Source organism: Meles meles, chromosome 21 (genome assembly GCF_922984935.1).
Source record: "Meles meles chromosome 21, mMelMel3.1 paternal haplotype, whole genome shotgun sequence".
NCBI lineage: Eukaryota > Metazoa > Chordata > Mammalia > Carnivora > Mustelidae > Meles > Meles meles.
In genome coordinates, this window is record NC_060086.1 from 15167442 (window position 1) to 15187260 (window position 19819).

The 19819-nt window shown below is 57.5% G+C and overlaps 1 protein-coding gene across 1 annotated transcript in view; it reads right to left on the reverse strand.

Moving 5' to 3' along the window:
- Positions 1-4117: 4117 nt before the first annotated feature.
- Positions 4118-19819, reverse strand: part of LOC123934176 (kinesin-like protein KIF19) — a 38926-nt gene continuing 23224 nt past the window's right edge. Inside the window, exons 16-22 of the mRNA XM_045994179.1 lie at positions 16869-17261; positions 15119-15248; positions 12205-12312; positions 12011-12127; positions 7646-7737; positions 7292-7368; positions 4118-4310 (exon numbers count right to left, since the gene is read on the reverse strand). Coding sequence (XP_045850135.1) covers positions 4118-4310; positions 7292-7368; positions 7646-7737; positions 12011-12127; positions 12205-12312; positions 15119-15248; positions 16869-17261 — 1110 coding nt within the window. The remainder of the gene's footprint in view (positions 4311-7291; positions 7369-7645; positions 7738-12010; positions 12128-12204; positions 12313-15118; positions 15249-16868; positions 17262-19819) is intronic.

Consider the following 19819-nt stretch of genomic DNA (forward strand, 5'->3'; position numbering starts at 1 on the left):
CCGCCCCCCGGCTCCGGGAGCCCGCCCCCTTCCCCAGCAGCCAGTCCGGTTCTGCAGGTCGCGGCGTTGGCTCCGCCTCCAGCGGGTCCGCGCGTGGTGAGCGCGGGACAACGCTTGGAGCCCGGCGATGTCCTCTGCGCTTACGGAGCGCTTGCTGTTTGCCCCGCTCGTTCGCGACCTCCGGACCGCTGGCAGAGGATCGCGAAGCTCTCCGGCCCGGGCGTGGGGCGGGTGACCGAACCTCTCCGAGGTTGTCCCAGGTCCGCCCAGAGGGTGGTGCCTTCACCTTGCGGCCAGTTAGCAAAGCGCTAGGCCAAATGACCCTTGTTCTCACCGATGGATTTTCTTCAGTGGGGGTAAAATACGCATGTGACAAAATTCACCACCTTAACCACCTTAACTTGTTTCATGCACATTCACATTTGTGCAGCCTTCTCCACCAGCCACCCACAGAACTTTTCCAATCCGTGATGGTTTCTGCGGTTCCTCGCAGAGAACCGCAGACTGCCTTCCGAGCGGAGGCTCTGTCCTCACTCCTTGCCCAGCGGCCAGTCAGCACGGAGTCCCCACCAGTTGGGTCCTGAGACACAGCAAGGCCCTGCCCTCCCGGAGTATCTCTTCTTGGGGAGAGGGGAACCGCTAACAAACAAGCCCACCGACTGCTCCTTTCCATTGGATCATCCCCTCCACCTGAACCGTGGTCAGGCCTCTCCCAGCTTAAAAACAAAAGCAAAACCAGTACCCTTTACCCCCTCCAGCTAGCACCTCAGCTAAGCGACCCCCAAAGCAGTGGGTCGCTCTCTATAAGTCCTCTTCACTCCACTCCCTGGGAAGAGTTCCCTCCAGCAGGCAGGCAGCACCAGCATGGGTGGGATGGCACAGGGCAGGTGCACATGGAGCAGATGCACAAGGGTGGGAGGACATGGGACGGGGTGGCCCGGGACAGGTGCACACAGGGCAGAATGACATGAGGCAGGATGGCATGGGGCAGGTGCACATGGGACAGGATGGCACGGGGCAGGTGCATACGGGGCAGGATGACACGGGGCAGGTGTGCACAAGGTGGGATGCCCTAGGACAGGTGCACACAGGGCAGGACGGCATGGGGCAGGTGTGCACAAGGTGGGATGCCCTAGGACAGGTGCACACAGGGCAGGACGGCATGGGGCAGGTGCACACAGGGCGGGATGACATGGGGCAGGTGCACAGGGAGAAGAGAGGGTAGTGGTTACATTCTAGGTCTTAAGTTGGTGGTAGGTGATGGGTAGGTTAAATATAAGATACTTACTTCACCTGTTTTGTTTTGTATGTGTCTTAGCTTGCTCAGGCTGTCATAACAAAGTGCCACAGGCCAGGAGACTTCATCCCCAGAAACGGAATCCCTCTCAGTTCTGGAGGCTGGAAGTCGGAGGGGCTGCTCCCTTCCAAAGCTGCGAGGGGGGGTCTGTCCCAGGCCTCTCTCTTGGGCTTTTTGGCCATCTTCTCTGTGTCTCTTCACATTGCTTCCCTTTGTCTCTGTATCCACACTTCCTCTTTGGTAAGGGCACAGTCACAGTGAAAGAGGGCACACCCTAATGACCTCATTTTAACTTGATTTCCTTCTTAAAGTTCCTGTCTTCAAATAAGGTCCTATCTGAGGTTCTAGCGGTTAGTACTCTAATATGTCCTTTTTCGGTGATGACACAATTTATCAAAAACTATATAATAATAAACTTTTTAAAATGTTATTTCCTTTTTTAAAATTTATTTATTTGACAGACAGAGATCACAAGTAGGCAGAGAGGCAGGCGGAGAGAGAAGGGGAGAAGCAGGCTCCCCGCCGAGCAGAGAGCCTGATGCGGGACTCGATCCCAGGACCCTGATATCATGACCTGAGCTGAAGGCAGAGGCTTAACCCACTGAGCCACCCAGGTGCCCCTAAAATGTTATTTCCTTTTAAATATTTATGAGAATGGTTAAAATAAAATTTTAAGACGTGACGATACCCGGTGCTGATGAAGGTGCTGAGAGCCTGGAGCTCTCCTACATGGCGGGGATGAAGGCCAAATGGCCTGGCCCCTTGGAAAACAGTTGGGCAGTTTGGTAAAAAGTGAGAGCAGAAGTCTACGGCGCCAGCCAGCAAACCCACTCCTGGGTATTTGCCCAAGAGAGATGAAGATTTCTATTTGCACAAAAAGCTGCACATGCGTGTTCTTAGTGGCTTACTCATAATTGTCCCAAACTGGAAACAACCCAAAACTCCTTGGACCAGCAAACGATCAGAAAAACTGTGGGACATCCATACGGACAAGACAGATGAACCTAGTGTGGGGTCAACCTCAGAGCAGCACACACCCCATGATTCCACTTAGATGACATTCTGGTTGAGGCAAAACTGTAGCGGCAGGTGCCTTCTGGGGCTTGGGGTTAGGGGAAGGGTGACTACACCATGGCAGGGGGAGGCTTTAGGGCTGATGACACTGTTCTAGATCTTAATTGCGGTCCTGGTAGTTACGTGGCTATGTTTGTCAAAGCTTCCTTAAACTTCCCATTCAAAAGGACAGATGTTAACGTGTGAGTTAAATACCTTCATTTAAAACAATCTTCTTAAATGTAATTTTCTCCCAGCCAAGGTTTTCTTAATTATGAAGTGGTGCACGATGAAGATAAAATCATTTAGCCAGGGGCCCTGCATTCAGAGGTGCTCGTTTAATATTTCCTCTAGGCCAGCAATTCCCCAACGATGCCTGGAAACAGCAGCCTACAGAGGGGGTTACGAACGCCCCCGCGAAAAGATGAAAGTGATCCCCAGTCAAATAAGAGTGGGCCCAGGAATAAAAGTTAAAATGTTTAATTACAACCAGACTTCTCAGATCCTTTGCCAGGATAAAGCATGTTGTGGATTTTAAGGAATTCCCCCAGGAGTTGCCCGGCATCTGGGGGGTGGGGGGTGGTCGGTAAAAGTTTGTTTGGATGAAACAGAGCTTCAGATGTCCAGGAGCCAGAGCCAGCATCTCACGTGGGAATTCAAGCAAAGCTCCCAGGCCATTTGGTGAGCGCCAGGACCCAGCTCGGGAAACAGGGTGAGGGTCTCAGTGGACAGGACATGGCGCTGAGATGGAACCAGCCCTTCCCTTGAGGCGGGGGGGAGCAACAGCAGAATACAGTCAGGTCCCCTTTGGAAGTGATGACACGTGGCGGAACCAGCTAGAGGTTGTGGTCACCGAGCACCACGAACGGGTTGAATGCCCCTCCTTAGTTCACTTGAAATTGTTGGTTTTCATCTTATGTCAGTTTCACCCTGATTAAAAAAAGCAAACCCAAACCCAAACCCAATTCTTCACCATAACTCTGCACCTACATTCTTGTTTCCCTCTCTGACAGAGCTACGTATTCTCTCCCCATCACAGATGAGGTAGCAGAGGCTCAGAGAGGTGAAGCCACAAGCCAAAGACACACAGCTGTGTAAGTGGCAGAGTCAGGAGCAGAAGCTAAGTCAGGACTCTGGGGTCAGCGCCACCCAGGACTCCAGAGGTTGCCTGGGCCCGGGTATAGGCCCAGGGGCGCACCTGCTAGGAGGGAACCATGAGCAGGCCAGCTCCACCCAGAAGGTGACGTCCCTCTCCCCCTCCACCAGGCCCCGGGTGCAAAGCCCCGAGTGCTCACTGGGCACCAGATGGGTGAGCATCTGTGAGGGAGGAATGGAATAATAAAGCAGAGGAGCGAGGATCCCCAAATCAACCCAAATCTTTGCAGGCCAGAGGGGAAAATCCCAGAGAGCAGATGTGTCCTGGCCACGTGCGCCCCCTGCCCCACCCCGGGCTCACTGCAGCATTGCTTTCCACTGTCTACCAGGTGCCAGGGCCCCTGCCACGGATGCTGGAGCCATTTCCCAGCCCCTGTGCCACCTCTCTGAGCCCCCACTTCCTTACCTGGATGATGCTGGAAATGATAACCCTCCCCTCCTGCAGCGGTTATGCCTGAGAGAGATGGTATGTACGGAGAGCTGGCCCCTGACAGCCTCTCTGCAGGGAGACCCGCTGCGAGGCACTGGGGTCCCGCTGCTGCTGCTGCGTTGTGGCAGTGTAGGGGCGGGGTTGGGGGAAGAGGACCGGGGGTTGGAATGGAGACGGTGGGCTTAGGACTGGCTGATGGAGGAAGAGGGCTGAGGAGTCAAGGGTGTGCCACCAAGAGAGGTAGGAAACGCTGGAGAACAGTCAACGGCACAAGCCTTGTGAACTTGGTGCTGGGCGTGCAGAGCGAGAAACACGTAGCTGTTGGGAAGACAGCAGGGTGCTTCCTTCTTGAACTCGGGGGAGTAGGGGTGCTGGCTGGAGATGGGAGCATCAGAAGTGATCAGCAACCGCCAGGACCCCAGGGCTCTGGCCAAGCCTGATGCACCTCCCCCCAAACCGAGACCTGGCAAATCCTCTCTGCTGCCTTCTGCTTTACCCTCCTGGTTGCTGGAATGGCCAGTAGGGGACAGAGGCCACCGAGACTCCATTTCATTCAAGCGGCAGCAAGAGTCCCCAGAGGGAAGGGAAGGGGGCCCCTGGAGGGCCACGGTGAGGGGCCCATGGCTCTGGCTCATGGAGCCAGAGAAGCACTGTTAGAGTGAAACCCAACCCCCCAGTCCCGCCTAAGGGCTGCCCTGGGGGATGGACAGGAAGCCAGGGGACCCTGGAGGGAGGAGGAACCACTAGCTGAGTCGTACCCAAGCCCTCATGACCCACAAACAGGCTAACCCGTACAAACTCAGAAAGGACGAGCCAGCTCAGAGAGTATGGGACCCTTTCTCAGGAGGAAGCACAAGAGCAGTTAAAGGTCCTGTCACCTGATGGCTTCTGTCACCAGTGTGATCAGGGGCTTGTCCCTGCTTGCACACCTGCAAAGTCACTCCTCTGGGCCACCCACACTTCAGGCCATCCTCTGCAGGAAAACCCACCAGCACTCCCCAGCGGGGGCTTCTGCCCTGCCCATCTCTCTCCAGGCCAGATTCTGGAATCTGCTCCTCCACGTCCCTCTCCTCTTGCAGCAAAGCCTTGGAACGACACAGTGCTGGACATGAGGTGTTTCCAGCAGAGTCCCCTCTTTGGCAGGTCCGCGGGACAGCATCTGCCCTGCAGGCAGGCAGGGGCAACTCACAAGTCTTCACGTGTTCTCTGTCAAAGCTCCAGTCCCCCATAGGACCTGCTGGTTCTGCTGCAATGCCCACACCTCCCTCCAGAGCCCTCCTTCGCTGATCTCCTATCTCAGTCCTTTCCAGCTGCTGGAACACAATCCCATGGACAGGGATGCTTAGAAACAATACATATTTATTGCTCACGGTCCTTCAGAATGGAAGTCCAAGATCAAGGGGGCACACGGCCACGTTCTGGGGAAGGCCCTCCTCCTGGTCCATGGCCAGCACCTTCTTGTTGTGTCCTCATGTAGTGAAGGGGTCCAGGTAGGGCACTGGTCCCATTCAGGAGGTCTCCTCCCTCATGACCCAAGACGCCCCTCCCCCCGACGCTCCACATCCTAATGCCATCTTCGCTGGGGGTCAGCATTTCAAAATAGGAATCTGGGGGGGACACAAACACCGAGGCCACTGCACCTCCTGATTCTCACTCAGAGCTTCTGTGTTTACTGCGTTACCTCATCAGAGCCAACATCACCTGTCTGCCCCCGCCCTTGCTCTGCTCCCCACCTGGGCTACACTTCCTCCAGGAGGCCTTCCTTGACTAGCCTCTCTAAAGTAGCCTGCCCAGCACTCTGTCCCTGTAGCTTGTTTTCACTACAGCGCTCCCCGCTCATTCTCTGTCCCCACCTTCTCTAGAACGTGGGCTCCACGGTGTGTGGCTTCCCAGGAGTGGCTGCGTCCTCGCACTTAGTGCCAGCAGGGGCTCCATTGGCCCCACCTTGGGCCTCCCTGGATTCCGTTTCCCTCCCTGACCCGCCTGGTACCTTTGCACCACCTGGACCTTGGGTCACGGGCAGAGGAGAAAGCTGACCCTCCAAGCCTCAGAGCAAACCTTCCAGGAAGATCGTTGACAAACTCAAGGACGGCATCAAACTCCCTCCCTTCCTGGGAGGGGCCCCGTGGACCAGATCGGGGCTCGCAGCACGCACAATCACACAGCACACATGCAGCTCCGACGGGGGTTCTAATCGGGGACGTAGCAGCCCCAGAAACTTGGGGAGAATCCTTCTGTAGAACAGAGACTCCTTTTCAAGAGCTGAGTCCTCCCCCTTCGTCCCAGCCCCACTGGCTCTCTCAGCAGCGGCTTGGGCCTTGCAACACGGGTTTCTGTCTCTGTGGCTTGGGAATTCTTTAAGAAATAATTCACATCCACCACACTGGCATATGTTATATAACTGTCATCATATAGACATAAAAGCATCTCATACATACTGCTCAGAGCCTCTGGTTTTTTTTTTTTTTTTCAGTTGGTATATTTGAGAGAGCTGCCCACACCGGCATATAATGGAAACACGGCTGTTGTTAAAATAATTCCTTTTTTTTTCCACATTAAGTCATGCAGGAACACAGTAAAGGTTGAAATAGGTAGAAAATGGATGCAGTGAGAAGGGGTCTGCTGCCCACTTGCCCCCAAGTCCCGCATTGTGACCCGTTTCTAGGATCTCCTTCCACGGCTGTCCCACCCAACACACTCAGGTGACTGTAGACTCATGGGGTCGTGTCTACTGCACATCCCAGCACCCGTGGGATCTCACCCAGTTGGCAAGCATTAAAGGACTGGCTAATGTTCCCATTCCTCGTCCAGCAGTGGCATGTGAGGCACCAGCTTCCATGCAACAGAGAGACGCACTCAGGTTTCTCCCTTGCTTGTGAACATGCTGTAGCTCCCTATTTGCCCAGCATATATGGCCTGGCTTCCAGGGGTGACAGGGAAGAGGCCACCCACCCTGGGTTCAAATCCCAGCCCAGTCACCTAGTCATGAGTAACCAAGGCAGTGCCCCAGGTCCCTGGGCCACAGGCAGATGACATCCCCCAGAGGCTTGCAGTGAGGTGAGGGGCTGGGTAATGGTTTACCCTCCCCCTTCTTTGACAGTGTTCGTTTCAGTGCCTGTTTCCTTGCCTCACCTGGGTCCCAGCATGGGTACAGCAAAGCCCCCAGATGACTGCTCTGCCTGTGTGCCCCTCTGCACATCTCTCATCATGTCACACTGCCGCGGAGGGGACCAACCTCCCCGCACACACAGATGTCCCAGGCCAGGGCCCCGGCCCTGCACCCCTAGCTGTGAGCACAGTGCCTGCTCACACCCACTCATTCACTCACCTGTTCATTCCATAGCCATCCCAGGTACCTGCTCCGGGCCAGGGAGGATGCAGAGACGTAAGGCAGGGCCTGGTCTGTGGCACTGAAGGTGCGGTGGTGGGGACACTCGCAGAAAGACAGTCATCACATGGTGCGTACACTCAGTGACGGAAGAGGCTCTGAGTCCCCGGCCCAGTGAGCAAGGGGTAGAGGCCTCCTGGGAAAGGACCATAAGCTGGCAAGGTGGGGAGGGCTTTCAAGCCGACAAAACAGGATGAGCAACAGCAGTGAGGGAGGCGGGAGACAGGTGTGTGGGTTTGCTTGTGTGTGCATGTGAGTGTATGAGTGAGTGTGCGTGCAAGGGATTTCTTTGTCCCAGATGCCTTTGGCCCTCAGACCTCACCTTGGCCTTCACCTGCAGCCTGTGGACAGTGCCGAAATGGCTCTGAATTTTGAACCGGAGTTTCCATTCTCTTCCCTGGGGCTCCTCGACTGCTGGGGACAGGGCGAGATGCCCCGGCCACTTGAGAACACAGCCTAATGCAGAGCCAGTGACCCTCGGATCCCGTCCCCTGAGGCTCGGGGGTCCACTCCAGAGGCTTGCTCATAAGCCCGAGTCCTGGCAGCCTCCGCCTCCCGCGGCTGGCAGCAGCTCCATGGTGATGCCCATGCTTGGTGGCTTTTCCTCTCTCCCCGCCCCCTGGCATCACCTCCCCCAGAAGCCACCTGTGCCCTATTGTGGCAGCCTCTGCCATGGTGGGGGACCTAAATGGAGACACTTCTGAATTTGGGTTATTCTGTGGGAAAACTGGGAAGAGCATGCTCCCAATCATTGAAGAGGACTTACCTCCGAGAAGGCAGGGGGTGGGGGAGGATGTATTATCGCTCCCTTTATATAACTTTCTGTCTTTTTTTTTTTTTAAGATTTCATTTATTTATTTGACAGAGAGAGATCACAAGTAGGCAGAGAGGCAGAGAGAGAGGGGGAAGTAGGCTCCGCACTGAGCAGAGAGCCCGATGCAGGGCTCGATCCCAGGACCCTGAGATCATGACCTGAGCCGAAGGCAGAGGCTTAACCCACTGAGCACCCAGGCGCCCCTATAACTTTCTGTCTTTTTAAAGTGGTGAGATCACAGTGTGACCCTCATGTCACAGGTGCAAATCTACAGTCACCTGAACTCCCATGCACCCATAGACAACCCCTGGGGACATTCAGACACTTATACAATTTTCCTCGGTCATTTTGGGCTCAAACTGGGCCAAATTCAAGATCTGCCCCCAGCCTCCGTCCCCCGCGTTGATCCTGAGCTCGGGGGTCTCCCTGGCTGTCACAGACCGGCACAGAGCAGGTGACCCTCTCCACCCTGGCTCTGCCCGGTCTTGTGTCCCCTCCCATGATGGCGAATTTCACGTGTCCACCTGGCTGGGCCGTGGTGCTCACACAGGTCAGATGTTATTCTGGATGTTTCTGTGGGGGTGTTTTGTGGTGAGATTAACATGTAAATCAGCAGACTCTGAGTAAAGCAGTTGGCCCTCCGTAAAGTGCGTGGGCCTCGTCCCATCATCCCAGGGCCTGAACAGAAAAAAAGGCTGACCTGTTCTGAGCAGAGGGCGTTGCCCCAGGTCTCCCCTGCTGACTCACCCTGCAGACGGTGGACCGGCCAAGCCTGCACAGTCGCACCAGCCAGTTCCCTAAACTAAATACCTCCACACACGCACCCCCTAGCAGTTCTGTTTTGCTGGAGAACATTAAGACCCACCATGAGGCTGGGGCCCCCATCCCCCATCCCCCGAATGTAAGTGCCTCCTCAGCCCTTTCTCAGGTGCACGGGCCAGGCTGCAGCTCTCTTTTCAGCCCAGCTCAAGATGGGGTGTAGGAAGAGCAGGAGTTTCTTCTGCACACTCATGACAGCCTAGGAACCTCTTGGGTCCATGCCTGACCCCAAGCCTCATCCCGCCATCCTGTCATTTCTAACCTGCTGATGTCACTCTCCAGAAGTACCAGGGACTTCTCCACCCACAACCGGCAATTGCCTGGGCTTCCCCTCCCTGATCAGTTAAGTTGAGGTGCACTTGTTCCTCTATCAAGTCCGCATCTAGGGGATGGGATGTAACAATGCTGAGAGGCAACTCTGCTCCTTCCAGCTGCCTGCTCCATCTTCCTGAGGGCATGGCCTTTGTCCTCAAGGCCTCAAAAAGGTGGCTAGAGTTCCAGCCATCACATGCAAATTCCAGGTAGTAGGACTGAGAAAGTAAAGAAGGCAAGAAGCATGAAGAACGTGCTAATGATCCTTTGTGCTCAAATTTCCTGGAAGCAGCTGCTTCTGGCTTGTACCCCATCTGTAAGAACTTAGTCACGCAGCCATACGCAGCAGCAAAGGAGGGTGGAACATCCAGTCCTTATTTGGGAAGCCATGTAACTAGCTAAAAACTGGGGATTCTATTATCCCCGAAGAAAGTGAGCAGAAATGGGGGGCAACCAGCAACTTTTGCCTTACCCAAGATCTGGGGCCAGGGTGGGAAAGAAGGAGTTATCTCTGCCTCCAGGCTCAGCATTGTCCCCCAGGGAAGGGGAGGTGGGCATCAGAGGGTGTCCCCGGCAGGTCTGCTCACAGCAGGCAGCAGAGCCCCCAAAGATAATGTGGGACCGACCTCCCCTCCACACACTTCTCCAGAAGGCCCGGGAAGGACAAGCCCCCTGCAGGTCTTCCTTGACAGAGAGGGGAAGCAGGCCATGGCGTCCAGCTGTGGCGGTTGCACTACACATATGAGCTGTCCCCCCGTGCTGGGCACCCATGCATCCAAGACAGCCCACTACCCACGTGGGCTGCGAGGCCACACCACCACCTCCTTTCGGCCCCGAGCCCCAAAGTGCTACAAGTGGTCTCCCAGAGCCCCTTGCTTCCACTGGATGCCCCAGCCAGTGGGGATCCTGCTGCTAGGGAGGCAGCTCCGGTCCCCACGGCCCCCACACAGGGGTGCCCCTGAGAGCCCGTCACGCAGGCAGTGGATTGAAAGCCACAGAAGGGCCGAAAGAAGAGCCAGAGAAGGTGACGGCCTGGCGCTCCATGGATGGTGCTCTGGGTTTCCCAGACTCTTCTATCCTGATGCGACCTTAGAGCCTTGGTTCCTGGGTTTGTGGCCGACATGCTGGCTCCCGACCGCTGGCCATGGTGTCCTCTGCACAGGGGCACGTGGGGAGGGATGTGAGAACACACTGAGGGGCGAGGGTTCACGGGAGTGGAGGGTGTTCTCATTCCAGATGCCGGCTTGTTCTGGAGCCCGTACACACACGGAGATGGGATGCTGACCCTTGGCTGGCCAAAGCTTATGGGAAGCGGGGGTTCACTGGAGCATCAACTCAGCCAGACCACCACACCTGGGTGTTTGGTCAAACATCAGGGTCAGTGATGCTGCCTAGTGTTCTGCAGATGAGATTAACATTCCAGTCAGCGAGGAGACTTCCGTTGGACAGAGGACGCTCTATAGCGCAGGTGGGCCTTGCCCCATCAGGTGAAGAGTGACAGCTTTCTTCCGCAGCAGGGTAGAGTGATCCTGGGAGGCACACCCCTGACTAGGAATGACACCAACGAGGCCTGCCTCCTCCTGAGGATCCTTCAGAAGGGCTCTGACATCCTATCAACGGCCCTCCCTCTAGAGGGGGTTAGCGAGGCAGCCGCCTGGAAAGAAGGCTGTGGAAAGCTGGCTAGCTGCCCCCAAAGGGTCTCCGGCAGGGCCCCGTCTCTTGAACTCAGCTCTGGGGAGAGAGAGCCTGTGCCTGCGGCCACTCTCGGCCTGCCCCCACGTGCCTGGTCTGCTGGCTGGCATCCTCACTGTGGCCTTCGTGGTCGCTTGGCGCTGCCCCAGGGCTTGCGGGGGGCGCTGGGGGGCAGTGGACTGTGGTGTCGGCCTCCACTATCTGTGGACCCTGGAAGGGTGGGGAGACTCTAGTTCTAGTTGAGGCCGACTCCCATGAAGCCAGAGTCCCCACTGCCGTGTCCCTGGTGCGGATGTCCCGGGCTTGGCCCAAGCCGCCAGCCCCACTGTGTTCAGGATCTGCATGGGCACGCCTCCCTCTTCCCGCTCTGCCCATGCCCCTATGGAACTGCGCCTCCCCAGCCTGGGACCCCACTTCCCCACACACTAGTGACACAGGCCTGTCCCGAGACCCCCCTCAGCCACTTTCTCCACCACAAAGGATGCATGCAATTAGGGTGGGGGCATCCTCATGGAGCGTTTCCCATCCCCCACGCTGTTTAAACTGGCTGGTGCCACTGCCCCCAAGGGCACGACCAGCAAACCCCTTTGAGACCCTTCCCCCAAGAACCCTTGGAAGGAGGGCCTAATAACGAATTCTTGACCTGTTCCGAAAGAGTAACAGGAAGGCGTCTGTTAAAGGTACAGCAAGAGGGACTGAGGTTAGACATAAGGAAGAACTTCCCTCCCTGGTGGGCTTTAGTCTATTGATGATTTATACCCATCCTTCCCAACGACTCAGCTGTTGGTTTTGGGGGTGTGGGAGGGGCGGAAAACATTGCCAGAGGGCGTGTCCCACCCCCAGAGAGGACTCCGGCGGCACCTGCCTCCCAGGCTGGGGAGAGGGTCACATGCACTCAGAAGCCGACATGCTTAAACCATCTCCGGGTCGCAGCCTCAGAGTCTCTGAGACACGGGCAGAGGCCCAGCGGTGTCATGGGCAAACTGGAGCTTCCACGATGCCACGGGCCAATGTACAAAGTTAACAGCCCTCCTGGGGGGCTGTTCTAACCATCAGTCATGGAACAGGCATCGCTGTTCCTGAATGCGAGCACCTGGCTGGCGTGGTGCTCCTGCTCCCGTTCGGGACCTGAGCCCCCACCAGGGAGCCACTGGGGAGGTATGGCCGCTGTGGGCACGGCACGGGCGCATGGCGGGGGGGGGCAGACGGGGGTGCAGGAGCTGTGGGATGCTGCAGGCACTGACCTCGGATGTCCCGGGGCCGGAGCGGGGCCTTGCTCCGGCCTGGGCTGCTCTGCCACGTGGCACTGGGGAAGGTGAAGCTGACCTCGGGCGCTGGGGGCCTCTTCTCGTCTACACAGTGAACGGGAGAGGAGAGGACATTAGTTTAGGGGCACCCTGTGAGTCCTGGGGAGGATAGGACATCACGATTGATGCAGCGTGTTGAGTGGCTACCTCGTGCCCACTGGGCTCTTTGTATGTACTCCCACAGCCCAGCCCTTTCTAGAACATTCCCTCCTCTGGCTTTGGTTCCTTTCCCTCTCCCTCTCCTTCCCCTGTTTGCTCTGAGCTGGCCAGGACCCGGCCGTGGGGTGGATATCCTGGAATTACTGAGTGGAGGAGGATGCAGCGAGGAAGAGGTTATCTCCCTGAGACACAGCTGGGTGCCCTGTGCAGAGGCCGCCTGATGGCCTGAGCTCAGATCCCCGGCCCTGTGGTCCATCCGGGTCACTTTATTCTCATCCCAGCACCTGCCTCCTCCTGGCCCATGTGTCCCCACGAGAGTGGGGGTGCCGTTCTGTTCTCGGGCTTCCGTCCCCCCACAGGCCAGAGCTCTCCTGACACTTAACCAGGGCCTGGCCCACTGCTGCTGGGGAATCTGGGAAGGAACGAGAGTCAGAGGTTGGGCCCAGGAGAGGTGACAGGGCTGAGCCTGCAGAGCGGGACAGAGACTCGGGAGTGCTGGTGGCGATGCACCACAGGGAAACCTGTGGTTTCCCAGGAAATTCGGTGGAGGATTGCCTCGGGACACAAAGACCCACGCCCAGAGTTAGCCAAAGACCCGGAAACAGAGATTCACCATGGCTGGGAGGAGCTAACCACCGGTGACAGTACAAACATGTGGCCTGTGGGAGACGGACTAGCACTCGGCTGTAAGGGCCTGAGCCCCGAAGCTCCCACGGCCCCGAGACACCCTTCACAAGAAGCCACATCCCATGCAAGAAGCCCAGCCTTTGCTCAGGGCGCCCACAAAGCAGGGCTCGGCACCTCCCATGAGGTGGGGGCTCCGGCTGTGCCCCTTTCTTGCCCATTGATGGGGCCAAGTTCAGCCCACTCTGGTTTCCTGGAAAACGCTGGTTTCTTTTGTACGCAGACGTAGGGAAGCCACTGGACCTGTCTACGCACAACAGTCATCGCAGACAGAAAGCGCTCTGAAGACGCACAGGGGAGGCAGCCCACTCGGGGATTTTCTGGAGAGCACTCCAGGAAAGCAAACAGCACATGAGTGGATGGAAACGTGTCGTGGGCACACAGGAGCGGAGTTGGCAGAGGACGGCCGCTGCTGGTACCAGGAAGCTCCCTCCGGAGGTCTGTGTGCTGTTGTCCCGACGTCTGGGTGCTTGACCAATTTCATCATAAAACGGGAGGCAAAGCAAGCTCCTTTGTAAATCAGCTGTAGAGACAGGTTCCAAGGGGCTTGTCTGCGGGGGACGGGAGATCATAGGGCCGCGAGGCTTTGGCTACGTGGGGCAGCCAGGCTTCTCCCAAGCTGCCCCAGGCAGGTGTCCCCCCGGTGCCTCTCCAGGCGAGGGCCTGCTGGGAGGATGGTGGCGGGCATGCGCCTGGCCCTGCACCACAGAGTTCCCACGCCTGACGCCGCTGCCCTCTCCGGGACCGGGTGACTATTTATGAGCACAGTGGAAACAGGAAGACGAGTGAATAAAAGCTTCTGAAAGCGGCAAAGCCCATACGGATGAAGAACCCTTGAAGAGCTTCCAAGGTTTTGCTGTCCTTTGCTGTCACGGGCCTGTATCACCGCCAGCAGTCCCAGGAGCTGAACCGAGAAATCACAGTGGGGGTCCGAACTCCGTCCCTAGGCCAGAGATTTCTGAAGAGTTTGAGAGTCCGGGTGCAAACCCGGTGGTGCAAGGTGCGCACCCAGAGCAAGACAGAGTGTGGCTATCACACCGTGGCCACGGCCCTAAGACACACTCCCTCCTTGACCCACACATACTCTGACACAGAAACAGGGTGCGAGGGAAGGCACAGGAGTGTGGTTGGGCCCTAGGGAGTGGGTCTACACTCCCAGCCGTGGGACCTCTTGCGATGCCCTGAAGCTCTGTGCCTCAGTGTCCTTCTCTGTGCCACAGGGACGAGTGGGCTGACACCCACCGAGCACCCGGCACAGAGTAAGCATGGCGTCACTGTGAGCTCTGATCACGTGGCCAGTGAAACAGGCTCCTCCGTGGCCAGGACTGGCCTGCTTGTGGGTTTTTCCCTGCCTCTATGGGTTGGATACTTTGGCAAATATGACAGAGATGTATCACTGGAAAGACCGGTGGAAAGATTTTTAAAAAGACAGGATGCAGGCCGTTTATCCCAAATGGTGGTACTTCTAGAAGCTGGGTCTCGACGTCCTCCTGGTGCAGGTCGGGCACAGCCTGTGGGCACCCTTGCGGGAGCACCAACACCTTCACCTGGGTCCACCAGCCACACCCAGTGGCCCACACAGGGGCCAGTGTTCGTGTCCTACCCGCCTGGGGTGGGGGGGCCACCTCACGGCCGAGTACACAGGTGGTTTTCTCTCGTCGATGGTTTTGTCTGCATTCCCGAGCCCTTGCCACAAGCGCGTCTTGGGCACACAACCACAGGAGCCAGCAGTCAAACCTGGGCCAACACGGACCGCGCTGGCCACCCAGAGTGTTTCAAACTCCGTCAGGTTGCCAGGCGGGCCAGAAGCAAAACTGAGCGCCTCTGGGAACATGGCGTCTCGTGGGGCCGGCGGCCTTGGCCCACACCCAGCCCTGAAAACCTGAAACTAACAGCAAGGCACAGACAACTGACAGCAGCCCACACTGTCACGCTTCCCAAAGACTCGCCCTGGGCAGGAGGGGCCGACAGAGCCCCAGCCTGCTAGCTTATCTTCCCGATCCTGTACCTGAGCGGATGCTAAAGCTGAGCTTTATCTTGGAGGCCGAGGGGACAGCGGGGAAGAAGCTCTTCCCAAATGACTTTGTCCTCTGTGGGAGTGCTGGGGGCGGCTGGCTATCAGCGGCAGGGTCTGGCACCTGCAGGGACAAGCACATTTAGGCCAGGGCGTGGGGAGTGAGTGCGGAAGGGGTGACTCGCCAAGGTCACTTTGAGCCAAAGCCAAGCACGGATAGCAGCAGGATCACTGCTGTGTTCCCGTCAGACCCCCAGAGAGGAATGAATGAGTGAACAAATCCATGATCCTCTTCTGGCTGCTGGTTGTCCCCCCTCCCATCCTCTCCTCTCCGTGCCCCTCCACAATGGGGGCGGTTAAATGGTTAACATCTAAATAGATCGACTGAGTAAAGCAAATTGCCTACCAAGTGTGGGTGGGCCTCGTCAAATCGGTTGAAGGCCCGGATGGAACAAAAGCACTGACCGTCCTGGGAGTGAGGGAGACAGCTCCTGCCTGATTGTCTTGTGCTGGGGCTTTGGGTTTTCTTGGCTTTGAACTTAAACTGGTCTCCAGCTTGCCAGCCACGGCTTTGGGATCTGTCAGCCTCCTTAAATCACCTGAGCCAATTGCTTATAGTAAACCTTTCTCTGTGTGCGTGTGCATGTGCGTGTGTGGATGTGTGTGTGAATGTATGTGTGTGTGCATGTGTGCGTAAATATGAGTGTGTGTGCATGTCTGAGTGTGTGAGCATCTGTGTCATTTGTGTACATACACATTCTACTGGTTCTGTTTGGAGAGCTCTGACTGGTACGCTCGCCTTCCGACCCGTGCTCTGGTCCCACCTTTAATCCCACCGAGTGATTGCGGGGTGGCTTCAGATTGAGTTAGCAAATGTCCACTGTGTGGCTGGCAGAGGCGGAATGACATCTGCCAGGCCCCCGGCAACCAGCCAGCATGCCCAGAGCGAAGCCTGCTCACTTCCTCCAGTTTATTTAACTAAGTGTAGGATGGAAAGAAACCTCGCCAAGGAAACACCATTTCCATATGGACTAGAACCCGTGGCAAACCCACCCTCTCCACCACGCAACTATAACTTCACACCACCATGATCGCTGTGGTCAGGGAGTGGTCACTGGGGTTAGGGAGTGGTCAGTGTGGTCAGGGAGTGATCAGTGCAGTCAGCGAGTGGTCAGTGCGGTCAGGGAGTGGTCAGTGTGGCGTTCTGCCGTGTGCTGGATTTTGCTTAAATGCTGATGAGACTTCCACAGGTCGACACCATCCAGCATCCTGGGAAAGTAACTAGAAACAAGGAACACCCCACAGAGGGAGGCCCAAGGGGTCAGAAATGAAAGAAGTCCTACTTGGCCATGAAACAGGGAGCAGACGACCGTCAGTGGCCATGCAACGGGACTGCGTGTGGAGCTCAGCCCCGGTAATGGGGGGCCACACGTGCCGGGCTCGGTGCCAAGCTCCCGCAGGAATGGGACACCGTGTGGGGGCAGCTGCTATGTGGCTGACATGCGCTAGAACCTAGCGGGGCACTTAGGGATAAAATGCCAACATCATGTGCACACTTATGGAAGAATGTTAGGGAAGGGCCCGTGATGGGAAACTGCTGCCTGCACTGTGACGTGGCCGTAGGGAACATGCCCGCACCTGGCTTCTGATTAGGAAGGGGTAGGTGCGCCTGGGGGGCCCTCCCTCTCTGCCGGCCCCACTGGACCCCAGGACTGGGCTAGGAAGCCCGCCAATGTCCACCTACCGGCTGCATGCTCCAGGTGAGGGACGGTGACCGCTTCCTCCTGGCCTTCCTCTCCACAGAGTGGTCCCTGCCCGGGCTGGCAAGGGGCCACCTCCGGTCTGCTGGGCTCGGGGCTGGGGTGACATTGGCCTTCGGGTCCCTGGAGTCCAGGGCCACTTCCTCTGGAAGGTGGAGGGAGGAGTGGCCGCTGCCCCAACCGCGGTCCTGTGCCTTGAAGCGCCGGGCAGCTGCGATGAGAGCGATGCTCTTCGTGCTCACAGCCATGTCCTCGAGGGCCTGGGCACTCAGGGCCGGGCTGCTGGCCTCTGCTGCTGCCCGCGAGGTGCCCACGTCTGGGCTGGTCATGGAGCACAGCTTGGAGACCAAATTCTTCACACTCAGGGAGTTCGATGGCTGTAGGGATCAGTGCCAGCGATGGTCAGATGTCACCGGGCTGCCCCAGTTGACCCGACCCTGAATGCACCCCAGAAACCAACTCAGGGCCAGTGATTCAAGGACAGTGGGGTGGGAGGAGGGCCAAGGCAGGTGCGTGAAGAAGCAGTCCCTGGGACCAGGACACTCCAGAGGCACAGGTCACTGCTCCCAAGGGCTGAGGGACCCAGGGCATCTCACACGTAGAGCCATGGATGTGGCTTCTCCCAAGGGAGCTGAGCTTCCAAGCACCCCTGCTAGGCCAGAGGGTTCCCCTTGGGCTAGGGGGCGTCCTCAGCATGTGACCCAGAGTGTGAGCGCTCACTGGTCATGAAACTAGCAGTTTCTTAAAGGTAGTTCATAGGAAAGACGTGAATATTCACAGCCACCCCCACTGCTCTGCAGGAGCAGGGGAGGCCTTCCCAGAACCCAGGCCCCGCTTAGGGCCACACACCAACCTCGTGAGCTGGAGGGGTCAGCAGGACACGGAGGGATGGTGGAGGGAGAAGAGAATCTTGCTTGTCCAGCGTTCTCGATGGTGTGGCTTCCAAGGACCTGTAGCCACTGTTGTGAGGGACACGCGATGTACCGGCTGAGCTAGCTGCTGGGGCCTCCGGCCCTTCATCCAGCCAGGGACAGCAAGGCCTGAATCCCAGGACACTGCAGCCCACATCAGGCCACGACAAGGCCAGGGGACAGGCTGGGTGTGTGAGCTCAGTGTTCTTATCAGACCTGAGGGGGCTGCAGGAACCCCTGAAGTGGTGGTCAGCAGATCAGAAGCACGGGTGACCCGGGGACTCCACCTGCAGCTGGCCTCTACCATGGGGGCAATTGTGTAGAGGACGGAGGCCCTAACTGGTGGGGTCTACCCCGGCTCTGGGTGGTCAGTACCAGAACTGGGCTGCGGCACACCCAGCAGGCATTCAATCAGCCGCGGGACAAATGCAACAGGAGCAAATGTCTAAGCAGAGGCCCAAAGAACAGCGATGGAAGACCTGTGTTGAGTGCTGTTAGAAGAACTTGCTGGGCAGGGGACAGCATGGGCAAAGGCCCTGGGGCAGGGACCAGCTTGGCACATCCAAGCACAGCAAGGAGAGGAGGATGGAACAAAGACATGGACTTGGCCCAGGACCTTGTGTGTGGAAGACTTTGGCTGTTGGAAGGGAAAGGGACGGTGACAACCTTCCAGCCAGAACTTCCAGAGAGAACTATTCTGCAAGAACAGGGTTTTCTAGCAGCATCCTGTCGAGGCAGGTCATCAGCGACTGCAAGAACAAAGTGTCACGCGTCACACCCAGGCTCTCTGACCAGTGGACTCATGTCCCTGAGCTCTGCTCTCTCATCTACGAAATCCGAGTGGTGACAAGCCGAGCTGCTGGGAAGACTGCCAACCCGCCGTTGGCTGGACGACAGGGGGTGTCTGAGAACCATGTGCACTGTGGAGGCCTCTGGCCGCTGTCAGGAGAGCATAGGCCGGTGCCCCGTGGCCAGGGCTCTGAACAGACACAGACGCCTGGCCTGCATTTCCTCATGGCAAACCTCAAGCAAGCTCTGGAGCCCCTCCAGACCCCTCCTTACTCATAGAGTGAGACAGCATGTGCGCTTGGTGCAGAGGGCCCCCCATACCCGTCAGAGCGCCCCAGCTCCCTCCCGCCAAGGGCAGCGCCTGACATGGGCAGGAACATTTCCTCTGCCAGCCCCAGACTCAGGACATGGCCCGGGAGCAAACGGCACCCTCCCCTCGCCTGCCCCTTGCAGCTGCAGAGATAGTGAGTGGGTCGAGGGCGGGGGTCGCGTCCGTCTTGTTCGCCTCGCACTGTCCGGCACTGGTGCTCAATGAACACGTGGTGAGGTGTGCAGATGCCCTGCTTGCCCCCACAGCAGCCACCTCTTTGTGCTGGTAAAGAGCGCAGAGCAACTCTGCGTGACGACATGGCCAGCCCTGAGACATGGTTAGACTTGGCCTGTTGCAGTCCACCCTTCCCTTCTCTGTAGGGAACTGGCGTAGCAGAGAGCACCCGATTCGCTGACTTAGGGACATCTACAGGGGAAGCTGATGGAAGGGATTTTTCTCCCAGATGAAAAAGAGAGCCCAGCCCTCCTTTCCTCTTGGAGGTGTGATCTGTGGAGCTGTGGCAGCCTCTTTGACCCTAAGGGGAGACTTTATTTCCATGCAGACACATGTGCATCATCAAGTCATGTAAATCATGGCCCCAAGTCCACTCTTCCTGTGTACACAGCTGTGTTGATTAGATCACTGCACTGAGAGTTCTGTTACTTGCAGCCAAAAGCACTCTGAGTAGGACCAAGAGCAACCGGAAACTAGAAAGGATCTGGGGCAGAGGCCCAAGTCCAGGACGGGAGCAAGCGAGGCAGGCTGACGGGCTTCCTTCCTGCACCCCTCACGTTAGGTGGTCCGCGTAATGGCAGCCCTGCGTCATGTGGCCCCACCATGTCAGCATGCATGGCCCTGCAGGGAGGCTTGGTGACCCCACCAGCCGCTGGACGGGACCATGGGGCAGGTGACCCTCATAGCCGGC